At 47.0% G+C, this 22,122-nt stretch overlaps 1 protein-coding gene across 2 annotated transcripts in view; it reads left to right on the top strand.

The window, feature by feature from the left end:
* The first annotated feature begins 215 nt into the window (after positions 1-215).
* Kirrel3 (kirre like nephrin family adhesion molecule 3) overlaps positions 216-22,122 on the top strand; it is a 124,304-nt gene continuing 102,397 nt past the window's right edge. For both annotated transcript variants that reach the window (XM_077797790.1, XM_077797789.1), the window contains exon 1: positions 216-287. In XM_077797790.1, coding sequence (XP_077653916.1) covers positions 254-287 — 34 coding nt within the window. In that variant the 5' untranslated portion in view covers positions 216-253. The remainder of the gene's footprint in view (positions 288-22,122) is intronic.

Genomic DNA, 22,122 nt, shown 5'->3' with positions numbered 1-22,122 from the left:
TGGGAAATGATCTTGCATGATGTTGTGAGACACAAATAAGAACTACTGACTTGAAATTATGCCTGGAATATAGTAAATGCTATATAAATGTTTGTTAAATAAATAAGAAACCCTGTTTATAAAAGCAACAAACTTCACAGCCTCTTACAGAGGGGCTTCCCCTGATATCAGACTCATTCTCAACTCACCCACCTATGTTTTTCTTCCAGAGCTGGGCCTCCAGAAGAGAGGATGCTGTCTGGTGCTGGGCTATATGGCCAAGGACAAGTTTCGGAGAATGAATGAAGGTCAGTGAGAACCTCTCTACTGTCTCAGGGGTGATGTGGAGGGAAGGAACTATGCCCTATGGCTATGATACAGAGGAACCTGAGACATCTCAGAGAGTGGGAGGCTCCATTGGATTATCAGGAACCTGTCTGCATAGTAACATGGGAAAGAGCAGCTAATGCCAGAGACACAGGATGCTGACCCATAACCTTTTCTTTTTGCTATCAACCCTCTTCCCTTTGGGTCCTCTACTTTTCTTCCTGTCTCTTCCCTAGCTTTGTCCCTCACCCACCTACCCGGCCATTTAAATCTGCTTTTCTCATCTTTCTAATCCAAACATCTCTGTCCTTCTCTTCAATCATTCACAGTTCTTGAATGCCTATTGAATAAATAGCACCTTGCAGAGCACTTAGGAGAATCCTAAAGAATAAGGCAGTGCCTGGACTATAGTAAGTGCTATGTGAGTGTTTTATTCTCAAAGAGCTTGCACTTGGAAATCTGTCCTTTTCCAACTCCAGTGACCTGCCTCTCCCTCCTACTCACAAGCCATTCTGCTTTCCTCTTGTACCCGGTCTTTCCTCCGAGGCTTGCCTGAGTCACAGAAGACTTGGAGAAAGTATTAACATTGACGCAGAGGCTTGGATGGAAGAGAAGTGCCGTCACTTATGGGCCTGCTGTAATAAAGAACCAATCCTCTCTATCCCCAGCCATCTGTCTTCGTGCAGCTAATAACCCTCTTCATCAGATGCCACAGACTGTTTGTCAGGATTCAAAAGTAGATAAACAATGGCCAGGGATGCCATTTATTCATTAAAGTCAGACAAATGAAGCCTTGGCTTCCCATCAACCCCACTTGCCACAAGCTGGGCCCCTTCCTCCCAAGGCTCAGAGCCTCTGGAGCCTCATCCCCACTCCAGGAAAGGAAGAGGAAGCTCACCTCCATCCCCTGTGTCCCCCAGAGGCCAACCACAGCAGAGTTCTAGTGTCCTCTTCCTATGACTTTCATCTGACTCTGCTTCCAGCCCACCATTTATAACACCAACGACCCCATGTGCTCCAGACCTGAGCACTTACCAGCTATGGTTCTGCCACAAGCACCCATCATGGTGACAGTCTGATAGGAATTAGGTCAGCACAGTTAAGCCCAGGAAGCGTTCACCTCCCCCATTTGCCACCTCTCTATGTAAGAAGGCTCTGGAAGCCACTTCTCAGTTAGGGGAGTCCCATAGCTGAGCACAGTTAGTATGGGGTCTAAATATTCTATGTCCTGCCCATCAATCTCTTTCACTGACTTTCTTTCTCTCTTCCTTTCTTTCTCAACGGACCCCTCCCAACACTGCCACCTTGACCAGAGTGCTAGGCTGTAATTTCTCATTTGCAGGAATGGGTAGTGTGCCCCTGTCCGTGGTGCTGAACAGACATGCTCTCTTGCTGGTCATACTCGCTAGAAAAGCAGCACCAAGGTTCCTAGGGATTGGGGAAGCCAAAAAAGTCAGGAGCTGGGTTGGATTTGAAACTCCAAGCTCCAGCTTCTAGGTGACCATGGAGATGAGGGGTGGTGAGCAAGCTGAGCCAACATGTGTGATGAGTTACAAGTCTCAACCAATAAAACGGAGACAGGGTGAAAGGAGGGTGTGAGTGGAGCAGGAGAGGCACAGTAGGTAGGTCAGCTTGGACTCTGGAGAGGTGGAAAACATGGAGGTGAGGAAGAGGGAGGACTTCCTCTACTCCGGACATCCATGATACCCCCAGTGCTGCATTATACATGTTTCTCTCTAAAGCTCACGTGCCCAACCTCCAACACATCTTCAGATAAGAAAAGGCATCCACAAGCATGGGGAGCTGTTTTATGGTTTATAATTATCTCATACTAATACCCAAAAATAATTATAATTCACACATATTAATAATTTAACTGGGATAGCAGTCATGATATTAATCAAGAAACAGAAATCTCTGTTCATGCCACACAACATACCTTGGTGTAAATTGAACAATTGGCAAAATAGTAAAAAATAATTATTTTTCTTCCAGTTGCTGGAATTAGTAAGATACCGGAACAATTAGCTGCTTCTTCTATTAAAGATAAGGTGGTGATCATTATACTTCCAATTCAGAAGAAATACAAAAGACCTGCTTGTGCTGTGCGAAAGCATATTTGTTTTGTCTAACAGTATCTTAATAGGGCGTCTGTCACCCAGGGACAAGTGGTCCCCTATTTCACTTGTTTCCCTGTTAATTTGGTATCTTTTTATTTTCTTCTCATTCCACTCCCCCCCTCCTCACTATATTCCAAAAAAAAAATAACAGCTTGAAAAGGAGCAAAAGGAAAATAATGAATGAACAGGAGCTTTATAGATCTGGGATTTATCATAAGTTAGAGTAATCGCAATTGGTGCTGTTAAACTACACAAAGCAATAAAAAAGAAAACGCAATTCAAAGATCATTTAAGGAGGCATGTGATAGTCAATGAGAGGTTTGCTCTATTTGGAAGTGCTTAATAGCTTCACAGAGAGAATCTGCAACATTCACAGGGATGGATGTGGTTGGTAATGCAGGGTGTGTGTGTGTGTGTGTGTGTGTGTGTGTGTGTGTGTGTGTGTGTTTTCTTTCCTGTTTGGACTCGACACATCTGAGGCATCCAATGGCGATATGAACAAAAATCAATGAGGGGCAGACAAGAAAGGAGGGAATAAAGACAGGCTGGCCATAAGAATATCAAATTTGTTTGCCATCACTGTCTTCCTGTGATTAAAAGCAGCACACTTTAAAGCAATTACAGAGAGGAGATCATTTCTTTATGCATCAAATATTCATTGAGTATTATAAAAATTATGCCAATTTAAAAAAAAAATAAGTGCCAGGCATTCTTGTAAGCACTGGAGATATAAAAATAAATAAGACATTATCCCTGCCCTCAAGGAGCTCACAATAAAAACACTGGGGCACATCACAGTGTAAATGTCACCTCCACAGAGACCCTGCCATATGCCTTACCCAAGCTGAGCACCCCTTTTCCCCACCATACGCTCCATCATGGCAACCAGTCTATTCATTTTGTTGTGTTTAATACAATTTGCAATTACATGTTGGACCCAGAACTAGTAGCAGGAAGGAAAAATCTTTACTTTCTTCTTCTTCTCCCATCCCAGGCTTTGTGTCTTGCACACTCAAAGTTTATTTAAGCATTCATTTTATTTGAATGAGTGACAGTAAAGGAAAGTACCAAATCACCTGTAGGTGTCAGGTGTGTCTTGAGAAGAAGCTCATCCAGCAGAGCAGACAGAGGCCGAGAGTTCCATCAAATGAGTCTCCACGTATTCAGCAACTCCCAGACTCTCACTTCAATCCCAGGACTAGAGCCCCTTCCTGGAAGGCCAGAGCAGAGGCAGGTGAGCAGAGCAGAAGGGCCAGGCCTTCCTGGGGGTGATCTTCCTGCTTTCCACACGCATTCCTGCCTCGCCCCACCTACTGCTGGGCGTTCTTGGGTGTCTCTAGGCAGATATTACCCATTATCTCTGTTCTCACTCTTCTCTCACCCCTCATTCCAACACATACACACACACACACACACACACACACACACACCCTTCACCTCCCTTTCTCAGATCTCCCCCTGATGATTCCTTCTGCCTGAAGCCGCCAGAACCACCTTCTTACTGAACGTGGCTCACACAGAGCTGGTCTTCTTCCTAGGCAGAGCAGAAAGCTGTCACAAGGTATCAGGTGAGGAGCTCTGCCTGCCTCAGAAAGCTCAGTGGCCCTGCATGTTGGAACCATGGACAACCTCAGAGATGACAGTGCAGCCTGCCAACTCAGGAACATGGAGCCACATACTAGGATCAGGAAGTGGACTCTAGTCCTGGTCTATGGACTCTCAGGGCTCTGGGAATTATTATAGATGAGGCTGAGATTATGAACAGAGCAGAAGCCCCCTAACTCCTTAACTTGGCTTGGTTTTTCAGGGTGGCTAGAAAGGCAGAGAAAGTGGTGGTGGCAAGGAGAAAGAAAGGGCGGAATGCAAGAGAGACTTGGAGCAAGGAAACAGTCAGGAAAGACAATTAATTCCTAAGGAACCAGAAAATTCCATGATAGAACTGCTGAGAAGAGGTAATGAGGAAGAGGATGCTTAAGGGGTGAGGAAGCATGAAGCTTTGACCTCCCCTTCCCACCAGCCCCTGAGGCCAAGGTGGGACGACACAGGAGGGCTCTCCTTCTTCATGTGGGTGCCATCCCCAGTTGCAGAGGGGGCAGGCAGCAGATTTCTAGGACATTCATTTAGTGACCAGCTGCCTCTCCCAGCTCAGTGAAGGGAAAGCAGAAATGCCTCCCAGCACTCTCCCCTTCACCTCCCCTGAGTGATTAGTAAAGGAAGCTATGCTCACTGCACATGCAGGGCTTCCTGGGGAGGGGCTAGAGCAGGCTCCACAGACAGCTGGCCCCCTACTGGCTCTTGCTTGGGCCACAGCTCTTAGATGATGCCATGGTCCTAGTCCAGGCTCTGTGTGCATACGCTCCTCCACTGTGGTGTCCATCTCCACCTGTCAGCCCTATGAGGGATGCTGAGCCCTGGAGGGATGAAAATCTGGCATCTCCAACAGCCCTGAAATTATCTGTGATGGTGTGGGAGTCTGTTATTTCTTTCTACATCCCATCCCTAATCCTTAAAACTTCCACAGAAGAATTCGAATTCCCCAGAATTCATGGGGGCGGGTAGAGATGCCCCACAAGTCAGGGAGTAAGTGCCAACTGTGAATACCTACCCCTGGCAAGTCTCCGGACATCTGGATTTCAATATTCTCCTCTAAGAGATTGAATAATGTCAGATAAGATCACCTGTACGGTTCTAAATGTCATTATGCAAAACTCTTATTTGGCTCTCAATGCCCTGTCTGCACCTTGTTCTCATCTCCCATCACATAATTTTTTTTTTTTTGTCTGTGTGGTACTGGGGATTCAACTCTACCACTGAGCTACATCTCCAGCTCCCATCTCATGATTTTTAAAATGCCTTGGTCACCAAAGGAACCAGTAAGAGGGAGTCAACTAATTTTTTCTTGGCAACCTCCTAAGAAAGATTTGTTTCTTTCTTCTGTCTATTCTCACAAGGCCTGATCAGACCACTGTCATCTCCACTCTTGGTGGCATAAAGGCAGTTTAGAAAGCCTGCAGATGAGCTGCATTTGTCTCAGGGCATAGGGGAAGCAGGAGTAAGGTAGCCTGGGGGACCTGACCCCAGGAAGAATGAGCCTCGCTGGTGCAGCGCTTCTCCCCCGGAACTGTGGCAGCCACACTCCGGCTCATGCTAAGGGTGCACAATCATTTTCCTGAGACCGTTTCTCCACTGCCTGCCAGAGCCCCCGGGATGTTAGCTAATATTGTCATTTTGTTATTTGGGGCTTTTGGGTGCATTTTTTCTTATTTCATTTTTCTTACTGATGTGTTTTCTTCCACTGGGGCTGCAAAGCTGGTTATTTGTATAACGTCCCTGTTTATTATTTATAGCAAGACTCAGATTTCCGGGGCACTTTATGATTGTTATTTAATTCACTCAGCACCTTGGAACAAGAGACCCACAATTTCCATTCTCTTGCCATGATCCAATGGAGGATTCTAGAACTGTGTACCAGGCTCATTTCTCTGGTCACCAGACATCTCTCCTACTGGAGAAATGTTTGTCTAAGGCAGGGGTGTCACCTAGGCTGCAGAGTCCACCAAGATCCTTTACAAATTTCTTTTTCTCTCATGCCCATATCCAGTCCTCACCAGGTCCTAGGACATTGGTCTCCTGAGTGTCTCTAGAATCCACCCGCCTCTCTCCATCCCCATCCATATGTCCAATACCCATCTCCGTCCCTAGTCAGTTCATTTTCCACACTTCATCCAGAGCCATGTTTCCAATACAAATCTGATGTTATGTTCCTCTGGAAATTATTTCAACGGTTTTCCATTGCTTTTTGGAAAATGCCCAAATCCTTTGCATGATTTGTAAGTCTCTGTGTGATCTGGTTCTTGCCTATCTCCAGGGCCTCATTCTACTCCCTTAATATTCTGTACCCCATCACATGGTCCTTCTTCCTGCTCTTCAAGGACAGCATGCTCCTGCCTACATGGGGCCTTGGTTTTCCTAGTTCCTCCTCTTGGGATACATGTCACACTGGACACACCCTATCCCTAACCCCTGACCTGTTAATTCTTGCTCATCCTAGAAATCTCAGTTCAAATATCTGCCCCACTGAAGCCTCCTCTGACCCACCCTCCCCAGTCTAGGTCAAGCAACTGTACTATGTACACAAATAGAGCCCCACCCCTTCCATCTAAACTCGGTTTGCACATGAGTTCATATTGCAATTGTTTAATTGATAGCCATCTCCCTTGTCAGTAAGTCAGTTCTGTTTTGTCTCTTTTATGCCCCCAGAGCCTAGCAGAGTTTGCACAGAATGATCAGTAACAGCAAAGTGAGGATAGTAACCTTTTCTGCCCCTGGTCCGTATCTCCAAGATGCTAGAGCTGGACAATTTGAGAATCACAAACTCTTAGGGAAAAAAAAAAACTTAATAAATCCACCTGGAGAAGAGAAAATTGCAACTCAGGAAAGGCATGTGACTTGCTCAGCGTAACACAGCCAGGGGACAGTCAAGCCAGGACTAGAACCTAATCTTCTGACCTATCTTTCTCCATTTCACTATGCTATTCTTAAAGTCTGAGGATGACATGGTTAAGTGGATCAATCAGGGACACCTGCCTGCCACAAGTTTCAAGCCATATTTTGAGACAAGCAGCACAGGTCCTGGAGAAATGGAAGGGAAGTAGGTCCCTTGAATATTGACATGGCAAATATACAGAGTAAAGTCATCCCCTCCTGTGGCCCAGCACTGAGCCAGGAACAGAAGCTCCCAAGATCATGGACATGATCTCTGTCCTCAGAAATTGTTGCCCTCCACTTGGAGACATGGGACACACTTCCCACCAGTTGTTCTGGGCTTGATTTTGATTTTAGCTTTTCATTTTTGCATTGTGACTCGTACACTTAATGATCAAGCATTATGGCTTAGGAGTCAGAGAGATTCTAGGTTCTATCCCAGATATAGTCAGAGCTGGCTTAGCACCATATAACTAGAGATTCTTGAGGCCAGGAGAGATAAAATGTCATCTAATGCACAGTTCTTCTGCTGGTTCAATCTCCCTCCCCACCAGGCACCAGCATAGTAAAGACTCGATGAACACTGTAATACTGGGTGCTCACCTATTCACTAACCATATACCCAGTCCTTCTCAGTGCCTGGTCACGGGCTAGACCCTGGAATGTAAAGGCACAGTCTCTGCCCCCACGGATGTCAAGTATATAAGCAATTACAATATAATGTCCCAATTACAGTAATTGAGGATGAATAAACTGCTATGGGAGAAGAGGAGTCTCATCAAACTGTAGGTGAGGAGCACCCAGGATGGCTTCCTGGAGAAAGTGATATCTAGCCGTTTTTAGTATAAGAGGCCATTGCAATGGACTTTTCATTCAGCTGTAAAGATGAATGAAATTATGTCATTTGCAGGAAAATGGATGAAACTTGAGAGCATTATGTTAAATAAGCCAAGGTCAGAAAAGTCAAGGGTTGGATGCTTTCTCTCATGCATAAGCTAGAGAGAAAGAAAAGGAAAAGAAAGGTGGGGAATCTCATGAAATCAAAGGGAGATCAGTAGAGTACAGGAAGGGAGGGAAAAGGGGAAATATTGGGGAATGATATTGGCTAATATTGCCATATTGTGTGCATGTATGAAAATGTAACAATGAATTGCACCATTATGTACAATTATAATATGACAATAAAACTATGAGGGAAATAAATAAAAAGAGGCCATTGCAATTTATGCTTGAATCCCTCCAGAGGCAGGAATCTCACTTCTAACCAAGTCACGGGAACCCCTCAGCCAGGCTCTCATAAAGAAATTCCACATACAGTGTTGCTTCCATCCAAAGAGTCTTCATTTTAACATTCCAAATGCACTGTTGACAAAGGGACCCAGTGACTTGAGCAGCAGCCACTGGCAAGGGCCCGTGGTCTCCCCCAAAGCCAACTGTGTCCTGATGAGGCCTCCTTTTTTCTCTCTGCTTCATCCTCATCTAGTCTAGAAACTTCATCTATGAATTGATTGAATGCTGACCCTCCCCAGGGTCTGCAGGAAGTCACAGAGGAGTGGGAAAAAAATGAGGGTGCTTAATGGCCTGCAGTGCCATAAAGTTTTTAGAGCTGTGTGCTGGAATGAGCAGGTTCGGGCTGAGATGAATTATCCAGGGCTTTCATCAAAGGAAAGTCAATAAAAACCCGAAGGAGCTCGCCCCACCTCCACAGAGCGGTCATGTCACAGTGCCAGGCCAGGGCTCCGGAGGCAGCAATCCCAAGGCCTTGTTTCCCCCCACCCACGCCACCTGCTTCTTCCCGGTGCCTTCCCTTCTGAAATGTATTCGTTTCTATGGAAACGGTGTTGTTACTTGTATGGGAGGAGTTTAATGACATTCAGAAGTACCCAATCTAGTCCATTTATATAATGGTTTGAAATACACATAATGGCCTATGGAATATAGGACACGGTGACAGTTTCAGTAACTGCATACCGAGGGTGGGATAAATAGAGCAATGTAATAGTCCCCAACTCTGAGTCAAATGGACTAGGAACAACCACCATTCTTAGTAGTAAAGAGAAGCACTTCTCAGCCATTATTCATGAAAGGATCTCAAAACCCTACACCAAGCCATTCTCCTCTCATCCAAGATGGACACTGGACCATGGCTCCTCTGCACTCACTAAGGTTTGACCAGGAATCAGGCTGGACAGGTACAGAGGGGAGAGTGTGTCTGTGGATGATCCCTGATGTGGAAGGGAGCAGGCATTTTGTCCAGCCATCACTTTGGCCAGCCTACTGTCCTCATTGCACTGATTGAGAGGCCACTCTTGTGTCTGTTCTTATGTCTCATTTCTGTTTGACTTAGGATTTATCAGGTTGCCAACTATGTGCCTGGGGGCGGGGGGCGGGGGCTAGTCAGTGGTGGAAGATGGTCCCCTAGAAGCGGACCCTAAGCAAGGAATTAAATGTGATCATTCATCTGGAGGTGCAGAGGGGACTGGAAAGGCTGTAGGGAATTGCTTCAGGAAGTGGAAGGCCAACACAGGGGTGTCATCCAGCTTGCTACCACTGTGGGTGGCTGAAGCCTGATCTCAGTGGGAACTCTGACAAGTGCTATAGAGTACATACCTCAAAGTTAGGACACACGAGGAGTGAGGTATTTAACAGCAGCTCCTGTAGGGAATGGGTCAAGTGCTGTTAGCTCCAGGTACCGCTGGCCTGCTCCATGTGGCCTTTGCAGCCGTTGGAAGCTAGCCTGCAGGCTCTGAGGAGGTCCAGCCTACAGGATCCTGGCAGGGCTGCAATAGCCCTCTGAGTCCAATGGGGAGAGAGCATACAGTGAAAACTGAAGGCAGGGTGGTACAAGAGCCAAAGAGATGTACAGTGTATAGATGTCACACTCTTGGGACACAGAGGTGAAGAAAGCCATTTGTTCTGAATGGAGAGACAGTGGGGGACTTCTGAGAGCTCAGAGAGAGGAGCTAACCCATGAAGACACGGGACAAGGGAGGAACTTCACACACTTATATCATTTAATCCCCGCCATATCCCAAGGTAGGGGTTTAATCCCATTTTATGGATGGAGAAACTGAGATCTAGAGAGACTGGGTCATTTACCTATCGACATGCAGCTGTTACAACATAAAGCAAAGAGGCAAACCCTGGTCTTCTTACCCCCACCCTGCTTCCAGGAGCTTTTGTTTGGCTGATGAGAGTAGGGTAACATCCCCCACTGCCATCAGGACAGACATGACTGAGACACGCTGTGTGTCCCTGTCCACTTCTTCTTGGCCCAGGACTACCTCCCCTGGTGCACTGCCCACAGACCCTGCCAGGACAGTCAGGTTGTCCCTCTGATCCTGCCCCAGATGTAGGTGGGGCTAACTGTGCCTAATAGTGAATGCATCATCTTGGCTTCACTGCCCAGGGGGTACAGGGAGAAAAGGAAGCAACCTGGGTAGGGAGCCCTTCAGCCCTGTGGTCCGCTAAAGCAGGCCTTCTCTCCATCCCCAACCCCTGTGCTCATCTCCCCCAGCCTTGTCTCCAGAAGCGCAGGGGAGGAGGGACAGTGTGCACACACTTCCCCGGAGCAGCATTTCTATGGCACGTTAATAGGTTTTCTGTGAAACACAGCCTCCTCAGTCAGATAAGGCAGGGAAAGTCTAGGCGAGACCTAATTAAACAAGTCTCTCTCCTAAGGAATGTCTCGGAGACTTGAATGCACCAAGGGGCATGATGAAGCATCGGAAGCCGGAGACGGTTCACAGAGTTTCCCAAACTCACTTGCCTACAAAATCATTTTGCCTATAGCATGCAGTAGGCCTAGTGTTCCTTAGAATCCACTTTGGGGAATAACAGTTTAAGGCCTGAATCTGCCACTAGCTAGTGTGAGAGCTTGGTCAAATGAGAATAAATTGTGCCTGCCTTGTAGGGACAGTAAAGTAACATGGATGAGCACTCTTTATAAAATACTACTCAAAAAATTACATCATTATTGCTTTGCATGGAGCTAATCCACTCCATTGCAGAGAACAGTTCATTAAGATTCAAAACAAACAAATAAAATATGTTTTTGAACATTAGTTCTGTTCCTGAGTAGGTATGTGACCTTGACCTTAATCTCTTTTAGCCTGTATTTTCTCATCTACAAAATGGGTGTACTCTAGATGCTAGCCCTCTTTCCTCCATGTATTCTCTGTAAGGATAAAATTTGCATAATGGCTGTGCAAGGTGCTTTGGAAAAGTATAAAGTGCCATCAAACGCAAGACATTGTTATTAGTGTTGCAGGTTAATACCCTCAATTCAGTCCCATTTTTGCTGAGATCAAAACAGAAGGTGTGTTGAGGGAGGGGGTGGGATAGTGAGAGAAATAACAATGACTAATAACCTTCATCCATATTTATAGTGTTAGGAGACTTGTATGAGCATGTCACCGAGGGGAGAAACATGAATATTTCATGAATAAATGGCTAAATGCATATTAAAATGAAATGGTCAGTTAAAAGCTCCACTTCCCTGTGCCTCCAGGCTGTGCTGGAGAGGTCACTACAGGCTCTAGGCCTGGTCTCCAGAGAGTTGGGGCTGCTAGTCAGAAGGGATGAGCTCAGCCTCCCAGTGCAAAGGAGGGTCTGTCCAGGGAGGACAGGTAAAAGGAATGCTGCCCCCAGGGGATAGGAGAACTAATGCCAGCTCCAGGTACTGGCTGAGTAGCCTTGGGCAACTTCCTATAACCATTTTGAGCCTGCATTTCTATCCTATAATGGATACGAGAAAAATCAGCCCAGACATTGTGAGATTCCAATCCAAGCTCAACTGTTTGGAAGAGGGTTTGTAACATATATATATATATATATATATATATATATATATATATATATGGGACATGTTATTTTTCATTTATCTGCTCAAAAGACACTTATTGAACATCTACTATAGGCAAATCATTGCCACCACAGACACTGATTTATCATTTATCATTGCACCTGGTTTAACCACACCCACAATCCTGAGTGGTATCTTCTATTACTCCCATTTTCCAAATAAGAAAATAGAACTCGGAAAAAAAATAACTTTCCCAAAGTCATATGGCTTCTAAATTGCAGAGCCCAGAGCCCACCTTGCCTGTTCTTCCTTGATTTATAAGTGCCTCACACTTCCTATCACCAGAACATCCTCCCAAGCCAAACGAGTTAGTCCTAGTATCCCCTCTTTAGCCCTGCCCCCATCCCTCTATTTGTTTTCCATCTCTGCCTCCCCCCTCTTCTAAGCCTCCTCCTGGCTATCTGTCCTCATAATATAGTCGTCCTAGGATTCTAATTTCCATCTCCATTCATCAAGGACTCAGCCTCCCAAGACCTTGGGCAATGCATATCACTTATCTGGGCCAGCCATCAGGTGGTGCAAAGATTGAGCACCTCCCACCCCTAAAAAGCCCTTAGAAGATGGAGCAAGGACAGATAGGGCAGTGCCAGGTTAAATACAGCCAAATCTCCCCTGCTCCTGATGGATGCCCCTGGAGCCTCCCCTTGGTGCCAACTTGATGCTCCTGGCTCTCTCTCGTCCACCACACAGCATGAAGACACAACCATCTCTGCAAATCTCTTCCCTATAGGGCAGTTTCCTGTTATCTTGCCTCATTTCTTCTCCAGAGATGAGGAGATTGTTTTAAACCTGCCGCCCCACCAGTTCTGCTCCTAGCTTCCAATGCCATTAAGTTTCATTATAACAAATAAACACCACAATGACATTTATAAGTTACCACTGAGCACAGAAGCACAAATATGAAGCAGATAAACTGCATTTGATCCAAATAATTACTGCAGGCAATATTGGGCTTAGTCTGAGCTGGCAGCCGGCTACCGAGTAATTTATTAGATTGCATAAGGCAATGTTGCACGTTGAGTTTTTCATTATTGTGTCTTTTCCCCTCTCCGTGGCCTAAATAGGTTAGAGGAGTTTAGACAGTGCATGGCCAAACAAAGACAGACTTTGCTCAAGCAGATTAGGGCCGGGAATGTCGGCCAACTGTCCAGGAATGGCTGCTTCCCAAGCAACACCCGTGCTTGGGAGAGAAGAGAGGACTTCAGTGATTATATTGATGCTGCCCTCCAAGAATGGTTCCCTGAACTCCCCACCCACTGGCCCAGATACAAAGAAGGGACCCCGTGGAGGAAATAAATGGCAGAGGCTGGATTAAGTCCCCAGGGCACACAGCCTGGATTTCTGCTGCAGACTCTCAGCCAAAGACCCTCTCTATCAACAGGCCCCTCCATAATGCCAGGTAGCCCTGGGCAGCCCCAGACCCCAATCCCAGACCTGTCCTCCTGCAACCAATAAAAGGAAGGAAGCAATCCACCAGCCAACTCTGCAAAACAAAGCAATGAGAGCTGGCTACAAGCAGCGGCCTCCCTGCCAAACCCAAACTCATAAAGTTTGATTCAAGGGGTTACAATACCTTCTATTCAGCGTCCCTCCTGCCCCATTCTCCCAGCCTTAGTAAATTACCCAATAAGCAGCAAGGACCTGTAGTTATTGTGCAGTTAAATGGTATTTGCCCAGTAAATCCTGAGCAGAGTACTAACGGTGATATACAGTAACTAATTACGGACATGAATTCTCTCCCCAAGACGCCAAGTGTTACCAAATATTGCTGCGTTTAGGGGAGGAGGTTTGAAAGCTGTTCTGTTTTCTCCAGTGAAGCCATGAGTAACTCTCCTATTAGAGAAGCTGTCGACATCTCCAGGGGCACTCCAGCTACAAAATAGAGATGTCTTGGGAGACAGGCAGGGATGGAGCCACATCTTGCAAGATGGCGGCCATTCACTGCCCCGGAACCCATGCCCTAGCAGAAGGACCTAGCCAGGCACCAGCTGGTCCTCTTTGGGTCGTCTAACAACAAATAAGTGGCTCAGCACCACAATGACTATTGCAAAGGCCCAAGGCTCCAGCAGTGCAGGGAATGGAAGTCATTATTCACTAAGCCCAGGATGGAGCTAAGAAAGCTATTGCAGGATCCACTTCTATATGGGGTTGCACAGGGTAGGGTTAAAAATGGTAATCCTTCAGCCTGAGTGCAGATGATTTTTGCCCTAAATTATTATTCACAGAGCTGATCTCAGCCCCAAAGGGCACCTCAGGAGTATTGAAGATGTCTATGGTCTACAGGTAGGACAGGGGCCGTACATGGAGGTCATGAAACAGATGTCCCATCAGCTTTATATCTGTTTCTGGAGCACAGTGGGGTAGCCTTGGGCAACTTTCTATAACTTCTGTTAGGGGCACAGAAGTCAGTCTTCTGCTTTCTGAAGAGGAAGGTCACTGATCAAACACCCTCTGCTGAATACTCTTGTATAAATAAAGGCCAGAACTGGAATCCAGTGGTTGAAATCCTAGATCCAGTACACACTATGACCTTGATTAGGTTACTTAACATCTTTGAGCTTCCATTTTCTTATACATTAAATAGGAATGGCCCTGTTTTTAAGGATTGTGCTAAAAATGGCTAGCTGAAGTTGGGGCTACCCCTCCCTCCAAAAAGCTCTGTCCCTGCCAATTTCATCCTCCCTATGACCAATCTATCTTCTGAGATGCCTGGGCTCAGAGACCCAAGCTGAGCCTCCTAGAAAGGAAGAAAACCTCTCTTCCTAGGCATTCCCCTGGAGACTGCATACCTCCTCTCCCTTTTCTCAACTGCTTCCAGCCCAAAATCTCTCCTTCATCAACATTTCCACTTCAAACGCTCAGGAAGAGTGGACGGTCATTGCAAGTGAGCTTTGTTCTCTTTGCTGCTGCATTTTCAGGTTGCTACAAATAACTGAGCCTTTTCCAGGGCCCCTACTAGGTAGTGATAAAAGAGGCAGAGGGAGATGGAAGAGGGCTGAATCAGGAGGGTAGACTTATGGTGGGACATTAGGCTTTGAGCCTAAGCTCTTCAAGACTCCACATCCGGTTGATGATCGAAACTCTCCACAGGGTGCTGTGAGGGTGGATTAAGTAAAAGAATGTATGTGAAGTGCTTTGTGAGGTATAAAGTGAATACAAGAGTTAGTTGTGGTTAATATCCCAAACCAACCAGAAGACTGGGCCCAGGATCCCAGGGCAGCGAGAAGAAGAATCACTTTTTTAATTAGGACACATATATAGTCAGCTCTCAATTATCTGTTGGCAAATTGTCCCCATTCCTGGCAAATGCTATCACCAAGATTGCTTAATGAAGTCCTCTGTTAACATTTCACAGCTTCTTATTTTGCTCTTATTTGCATGAGGCCCAAAGGGAATGAAAGTCCTTTAAAGGCAAAAATCAGTTAAGATCCCCATCCCTTCCTAGGAAAGGTGTGAGCCAAAAAGGCATAAGCCTGCATGAGCTCTGGACCAGTATCAAAGGTGATGTTCTTCACCAGCTGAGTAGGAGACAGGGAGGGAGCTCCATCATTGGGTTGTGTGTGTGTGTGTTTTAAGTATTAAAATTTCCCAGAACATCAAACACATCCATATTCAAACATGAATAGCAAAATGCATTTTAAAGTCAAAAATAAATGTTACTTAGGATTATTCATTATTTGGGGTTGTCCATCATTTGGATTATTCATACCCTTGCTCCTCTCCATTAGCAAAGATAATTAAGAGTTGATTGTATTTAGTCTCCAAGAGGGGAGAGATTCAGGACATTGCACAGAGATTATTTACTTCCAATTGGGAATAATTCCTACAGCCACAAGAAGACTCCTCTCTGAGCACCAGATTTAAGCTGTGATTCTCAATTTAGGCTTAGTGAGGGGGACCAAAATACCTTGTTCTTAAGTCCAGCCTGCCTCAGCCACACAGTGTCACAAGGTGCTGGGCTTACATTCATTCATGTCGATAAGACAATACCACCTTGCCCTTCATGGAGCACCTGCAGATCCTCAAAACCACACTGCACCTTCTGAACCTCTGAGCACTGCACAGAGAGACCTTGGTATACACCGTAGGGGGCCAGGGGCAGGATCAGTCCCTGGGGTCTACCTCAGCTCTGCCTCTACCCATTTTATACATTGGGGTTCCACGTGGGATTTCCATGACAAAAGAGTTGCATAAACTTAAAAGAAGGTGAAAACTGCTAACTTTGGTCCAGAGCCTTCACTGAGCAGATGGAAAAACCAAGCACACTCAGGAAGAGAGAGCAGCTTGATCAAGGCCACAAGGTTCTCAAGGTCAAGAACCAACGCAAGAAAGAACCCAGCTCCTGAGTCCCATGCTGTTTGCATACAAGGATGCTTCTCAGATGTGATTCAGAAACCATCTGCAGTGTGATTTCAGAAGGAAGCTGTTAAATAGATTCCTCAACCCAGCACAGACCCACTATCTCAGAACCTCTGAGCTGGAGTCCAGGAAGGTGTATTTTTAGCCATTTCTATCAGTGATTCTTACATATGGGGAAGTTTTAGAACCACTCTGACTGACAACAGCGCAAAATGATTATTTTAAAATATTTGCTTTTAAAAAAATAATATTTAGGAAATGAATTTTCCCCTAAAAAGCCAAGTGTCCTTGAGACTTTTTCTTTTCTTTTCTTTTTTTTTTTTTTTTTTTTTTTTGCTTTTATTATTTTTCCCTCCAATAAGACTTTGGGTAAGTTAGAATGCAGAGCATTCAGGTTGGGAGGAAGGGGTCTGACAGATTAACTAATAGTCTAGACCCTAAATTTTGTGAAAATGGAATCTGTGCCTCAGGGAGGGGTAGAATCAGGCCCAAGGACACACAACTAAGTGACAGCAGAGGCTGCATCACACTGGTGCCTTCTGGGTCTGGGTACTCATGGCAAGGACCGGGTTTTGCATATCTGTACTGTAGCCTTTAGAAAAGGAAGCAAGAGAGGCATCAAGGGATCAGCCAATCCACAGCCCAGTCTCCAGCCTGTCTCTGTGGTGCCCAAGCTTATGTCCTCCAAGAGGCTACTGTGGGCATGCTTTCTGCGCACAGTCAAGCCTTCACTGCCCTCTGGGACGAATGACACCCAGTTCTATCACTGCTCCTTAGTCCCACTTCCTCCCCTGCTTCTCCCTGGCCTTCCTCTGGGGATGGTTCCCATAAGTGCGTATTCCAAACCAGAAATCACAAGGACCTGAGATGCAAAGACAGGAACATGGCCTGAGTCCCTTGACCACGCAGCAACAGGCCTGAGATACAACCAGGGCCCCCGCTTCATGGGCTGCAGAGTGTCTCCCTTCTGCACCCTCCTGCCCCCACCGTGTACACTTACTGCTCTACCTGTCCCCGTCCACCGCTGGGTGACCTCAGGCAAGGATGGATGGATGGGCTCCCTTACAAGCACCAAAGAGTCGGTATTTCCAGCAGCACTTATCAGTGTCTTCTTGGCATCCAGACCTTGGCTGGATCGATAGAGGAGCCCCTCTCCATGCCACTAATGAGCACAGGGCAGGCACTGGCTGGGGCTGCAAGGCTGATAATCAGTAGGCAAAGGATTTATAGTGACTTTGGACTCACCCTGCCTTAGCCAGCCCGATTGCTCTTCATTAAAGACCCAGGCTGTCCAGGACGACCTTGGTGGATTGTATATGCTGAGAGAAGAGTGAGACTGGAAGAATCACAAGCTACCTGGGCTGTCCCAGCTCAGGCAAGGAAGAAGGGTGAAAGAATGGGCCCCTTGCACATTCTGCCCCTCATCCAGACCTGGGAAGAGGGGTCCAACTCTCCTATATAAGCCCAAACAAAATTTTAGTCATTTGGGGGACATTTGTGATATTGGCAAGCTTCTCCTCACTTGGGCATCAATCAAGTCACCAGTAGGGTTGAAGGTATTCCCAAGTCAACAAAGGGCTAAGAGAGACTATGGTGAGAAGGTTCCATTTTCTACTCTTGCTTGGTTCTTCTGGCTTTTCTATTTATAATTCCCACCCCAGACCGAAGGATTAAGCTAGATGACCTCCTAACATCCCAACAGAGTTCAAACCCTGTGCAAATTTTGACAAGAGTCAGATGTTCCACCACAGGCAGCTGGTTCTAACAACCCAAGCCTAATGTAATAAACATGACCCTCTTAGGTAGTCACATAAATGTCTATAACTTTGGTGTTTGGAAATGAAGTTTCAGATAAATACCAGATGAGAAGCCGTAGAAACACTTCTCCTATGCCTGGTCCTGGGTGAGTACTCAGTAAGTGTGAGGTATTCACACCTTCTCCCAGCTGCAGACCCAGAGCCCCAGCTACATCCAGGGTGTCCCCAGCTACAACCAGTCACTTAAGTGACTCCAAGCTCCCCTCCAATGACACACCAAGAACTGAGCTCACTGTCTCACCTGAAACCAGCTTTCCTTTTCTGTGTGATGGGCAAGGCAGGGGGTAAGCAGGGATTGAATCCAGGGGTGCTCTACCACTCAGTTACATCTCCAGCCCTTTTTATAATTTTATTTTGAGACAGGGTCTCAATCTTAAAATTCCAATCCTCCTGCCTCAGCCTCCCGAGTTGCTGGGATTACAGGTGTGTGCCACCGTGCCTGAGTGAAGCCAACTTTCCTTCTAAGAGCACATGGCTCCCCCATCATCCCACACTGAAAGCCAGGACCTAGAAACCCATAAGTGTCTGTCTGCCTCATCCCCTATAGAGTATTATCAATTCTGTCTCCAAATGGCTCCAAATGGTCCTAAGCCCATTTTCTTCTTTCCACTGATGTGCCCTTATGACAGGCTAAAGCTGCTGATCAGTCTTCCTGTCTTCAGACCTACCCGCCGCCCATCCTCCTCACTGTTACTATTCTGATCTTCTGAAAACTCAGGTCTGAGCATGTTGGTCCAAAACCTTTGATGACTTCTCATTAAATTCAAGCTTCTTAGCATGCACGTGAGGGACCACGCAGTCAAATCCCCCATGCCCACCTAGATTACACCCTATTAAATACCTCCCCACACACAGCCCATGCACCAGTCACACCACGTTTGTAATAATAGTGACAGTTGCATGGAAGGCAGGAAGGGCTTTGTGCTCTTTACAACAAATGTCCTATTCCATTTTAACAAACAACCCAACAAATAGTGTCTGCCACCCTAGTGGGGAAATTGAAGCTTAGAGGGACTAAGCAGCTTTCCCAGGGGTGCACAGCTATAATGACAGTACCAGAGGTCAACCTGAGACAGTGTAGCATGGGTGATTTCACTCCTTCAACACACTCTGACCCCCACACTTTGCTTAAGTTGCTCTCCATTCCTGTGAACATTCCTTGCCTCCTCCATCCTGCTTACCCTGCAGCCCTCTTAAGAAGCCAGCCCACTGTGACTCCTCCCTGGGGACTGTGCTTACCTTGCTTTTGCCTTTGATCCCAGCTCGTTGTGCTTATATCTGCTTTTTCCAGGTTCTAAGCCCTGATCAGCAGAAAACATAGCTATCTCTCTTCTGCACCCTGTACCCAGGCCAGGGTCTCAGAGTTGGCCCCCACTCCTGCCTGAGGCCACTAGAGCATGCCTAGGGTTGGCACAATCCCTGGCATCCCTTAGACCATCCATAAAAATCAGATTTATTAATTATATGTCAATCAGTGGGCTAGTGCATTCCCATCACTACCAATCCTGTGCCCCTGTGTTACAACAGGGCATTCTGGAAATCTAAAGCTCACTTCCCTACATCAAGAGCTGGCCCAGTGCTGAGCAGCAGAAAAAAAGCAGAAGTCAAGATTTGGGCTAACAGGAAGGATCTGAGCCATCCTGCCGCGTCCCTCCCTGCCCCACCTAGCAGCATTCTGATATCCTCAGGGCTGCTGAGCTGGCTCTTTCTTTTACCCTTCCTTCCATTTGCCTGCTCCTCTGGACAAGGATGGTTTTCTTTAAGCTCATAAGAGGCAATTTGCTGCATGCTCAGGCTGGGAGAAAGCTGGTGATAAATATCCCCAGTACGAGTACTCGTAAGCCTTCCCCAATTGGTCACTAATAAGAGAGCAGACAGTGATATCTTAGCCCTTTCTGCATGGCTGATCTGCCTCAGCAGGAGACAGAGGCCAGCTGGGACAGGCTACCGTGGAGCCACAGAGGCCCCCACACTCAGATCTCTCACCTGCACCACTGGATAGGAAGAAGTAGATGTCTGATTGGTCCTATTTCTGATTTGCAAAGACTCCATTCTCAGCTGGACCCAGGACCCCTCATGACAGGTGCTGCTCTGGTCCCAGTTTTAACATTCCCAGGCTCAGAAGAAACTCATGGATTATTATGCAAGAACAACCCTTCACTAGGCGCATTCCACCTGCCAGGATCATTTACACACAAGGCCTGTCATCCTCACAGCAGATTTGCCAAGTAGGTGTGCCATCCTTATTTTGCAGATGAGGAAACTTAAGGCTTAGAGAGGGTGAAGAGCTTTCCCCAGTTCACACTGCTAGTGACAGGGTCAGAGTTTCTTCCCAGGCAAGACTGACCCTGTGTTTTTTCCTACTCTCCAGGACTCAGACCCTGGCAGGTGACCCATTGGTCAGGTACTCCAAGTGGGCAGCTAAGGGTGGGTATTCATCACTCATACTTCTACCTGCACCACAGTGACATTACTCCTCCATCCCCTTCCCCATATCATGATTCCTCCTCCTCAGAGCTTCTCTGCCACCCCCTTCCCAAATTTCCACACTTGAAGTAAACCCCTCTTAAACACCAAAATATCTTGATATGATATCTTCATCAAACTGATCATTTGATCCCTTTTAGTCCAGTGACCTGGGATCAAGTGTGACCATCCAAAGACTCTAAGTTTCACTGGATGTCCTGAGAGTTGAGACCAGGGTAGCAGGATTTCAGCTGGGCTGCCCCAGCTCACAGCCAGGAGGATGGGCATGCACATGTGTTTGCAAAAGACAGGCTCCTTAGAAGCAAAGGCACACATCCTGTGACTCAGACATTCTGTCCACGTCTAACTAAGGACATCGTTCATCTCCCCTCAACCTGCTTCTGAGACAAAGTCCAGGCCTAAGTGGCTAGTCTGAGAAGGGGTAGAGTGGATACACCCTTGCACCAGCCCCCACGGCCTCCCAGCTGACCTCCAAGCATGGATCAAAAGAGGGAGATTGTAATGGAACAGAGGGGCATGCAGCACCCCTCCTCCCCCATCAGACTCAGTGCAGAGCGTGTTCCAAGGCTCTAGCTCCTCTGTCACACAAACCACCCCATGCTTTTACACTCATCTGTGCTGAGCCTGCCCCACCACTGTGCAGCCATAATACAAAGACGTTTGCCTATGGAGTGACAACAGACTTGGAACACTGGAGGACCAGAACACACCCTCAGAAGCCTGGGGACTGACAGTTGTGGGTGGCGGGGATGAGTGAGTACCAGGGCTCTAGGAGTCCAGATCGAGAAGACCCCAATCACCACGGACTTAGTGACGCTGGCTGTTTTCCTACATGCTCTGCACACACAGAGACCATAGCACCATGAACTCTAGGGTCTTAAAGACCACGCAGACCACTGTCCCCTCAGAGCTCCCAGGTGGCCCTCATGGCACAGTGAGGCCTAGCCTGTGCAGACAGAGAGGGTTTCAGGGAGGTAGAAAGGTTCAATAGAGCTGGGAGTGAGGCCAGGAGAAGAGGAAGTGGGGAGGGAAGGGCCAAGATCCACAAAGGCTTGAGCACAGTCACCTTGATTCCTCAGCTGGCATTTTACTCCAGAAAAAAAATAAAAAATTCTCCCAGAAATTCTAAACCAGAGGCTTTCCTACTTTCTATAAGAAAAGGTCTGGCTGAGAAAGGGGTGGAGCCCAGAAGCCAGTTCCATCAGTCTCTCAAACACACCTGGGTGCGCAGGCACCACGGCAGCCGGGCCCCAGTGTGGGCTGGGAATCCATCACTCTGCGTGAGCCGGCCTTCGTAACCTCAGCCTCCCATGTCAACACAGCTCCTCCCTCCCCAAGAAATAATTGGGGATCTCAGGGGCTGGGGGCAGAGGTACGTGAGCTCTTCATGAGGTCATCAGCTTTTTAAGTGTTCTGCTGCAAGACATTGGAGACCGCCGGAGCCAGAGTGGTGGTTTTTCCATGCTGTCTTGAGCTGTCAGTCCCCCAAAGAGGCCAGGGAGGGGGTGCAGTCTAGGTCAGAAGCTTGGGGGCTGATGGAGATGAAGGAGGCAGTGAACAGGGAGATCTACGGGGACATGGAGAAAAGCATCTGGAGGAGTCCTGAGGAGGGAGAAGCTGTGATGTCCTGCTTCTGCTCTGCCCTGAGCAGAGGACAGAGGGCTGGGGAACATCTGCAGGACAA

The sequence above is a fragment of the Urocitellus parryii genome, chromosome 4 (assembly GCF_045843805.1).
Source record: "Urocitellus parryii isolate mUroPar1 chromosome 4, mUroPar1.hap1, whole genome shotgun sequence".
Classification (NCBI taxonomy): Eukaryota; Metazoa; Chordata; class Mammalia; order Rodentia; family Sciuridae; genus Urocitellus; species Urocitellus parryii.
The sequence above is the reverse complement of the archived record's forward strand: the minus strand, read 5'-3'. Positions and strand labels throughout refer to the sequence as shown.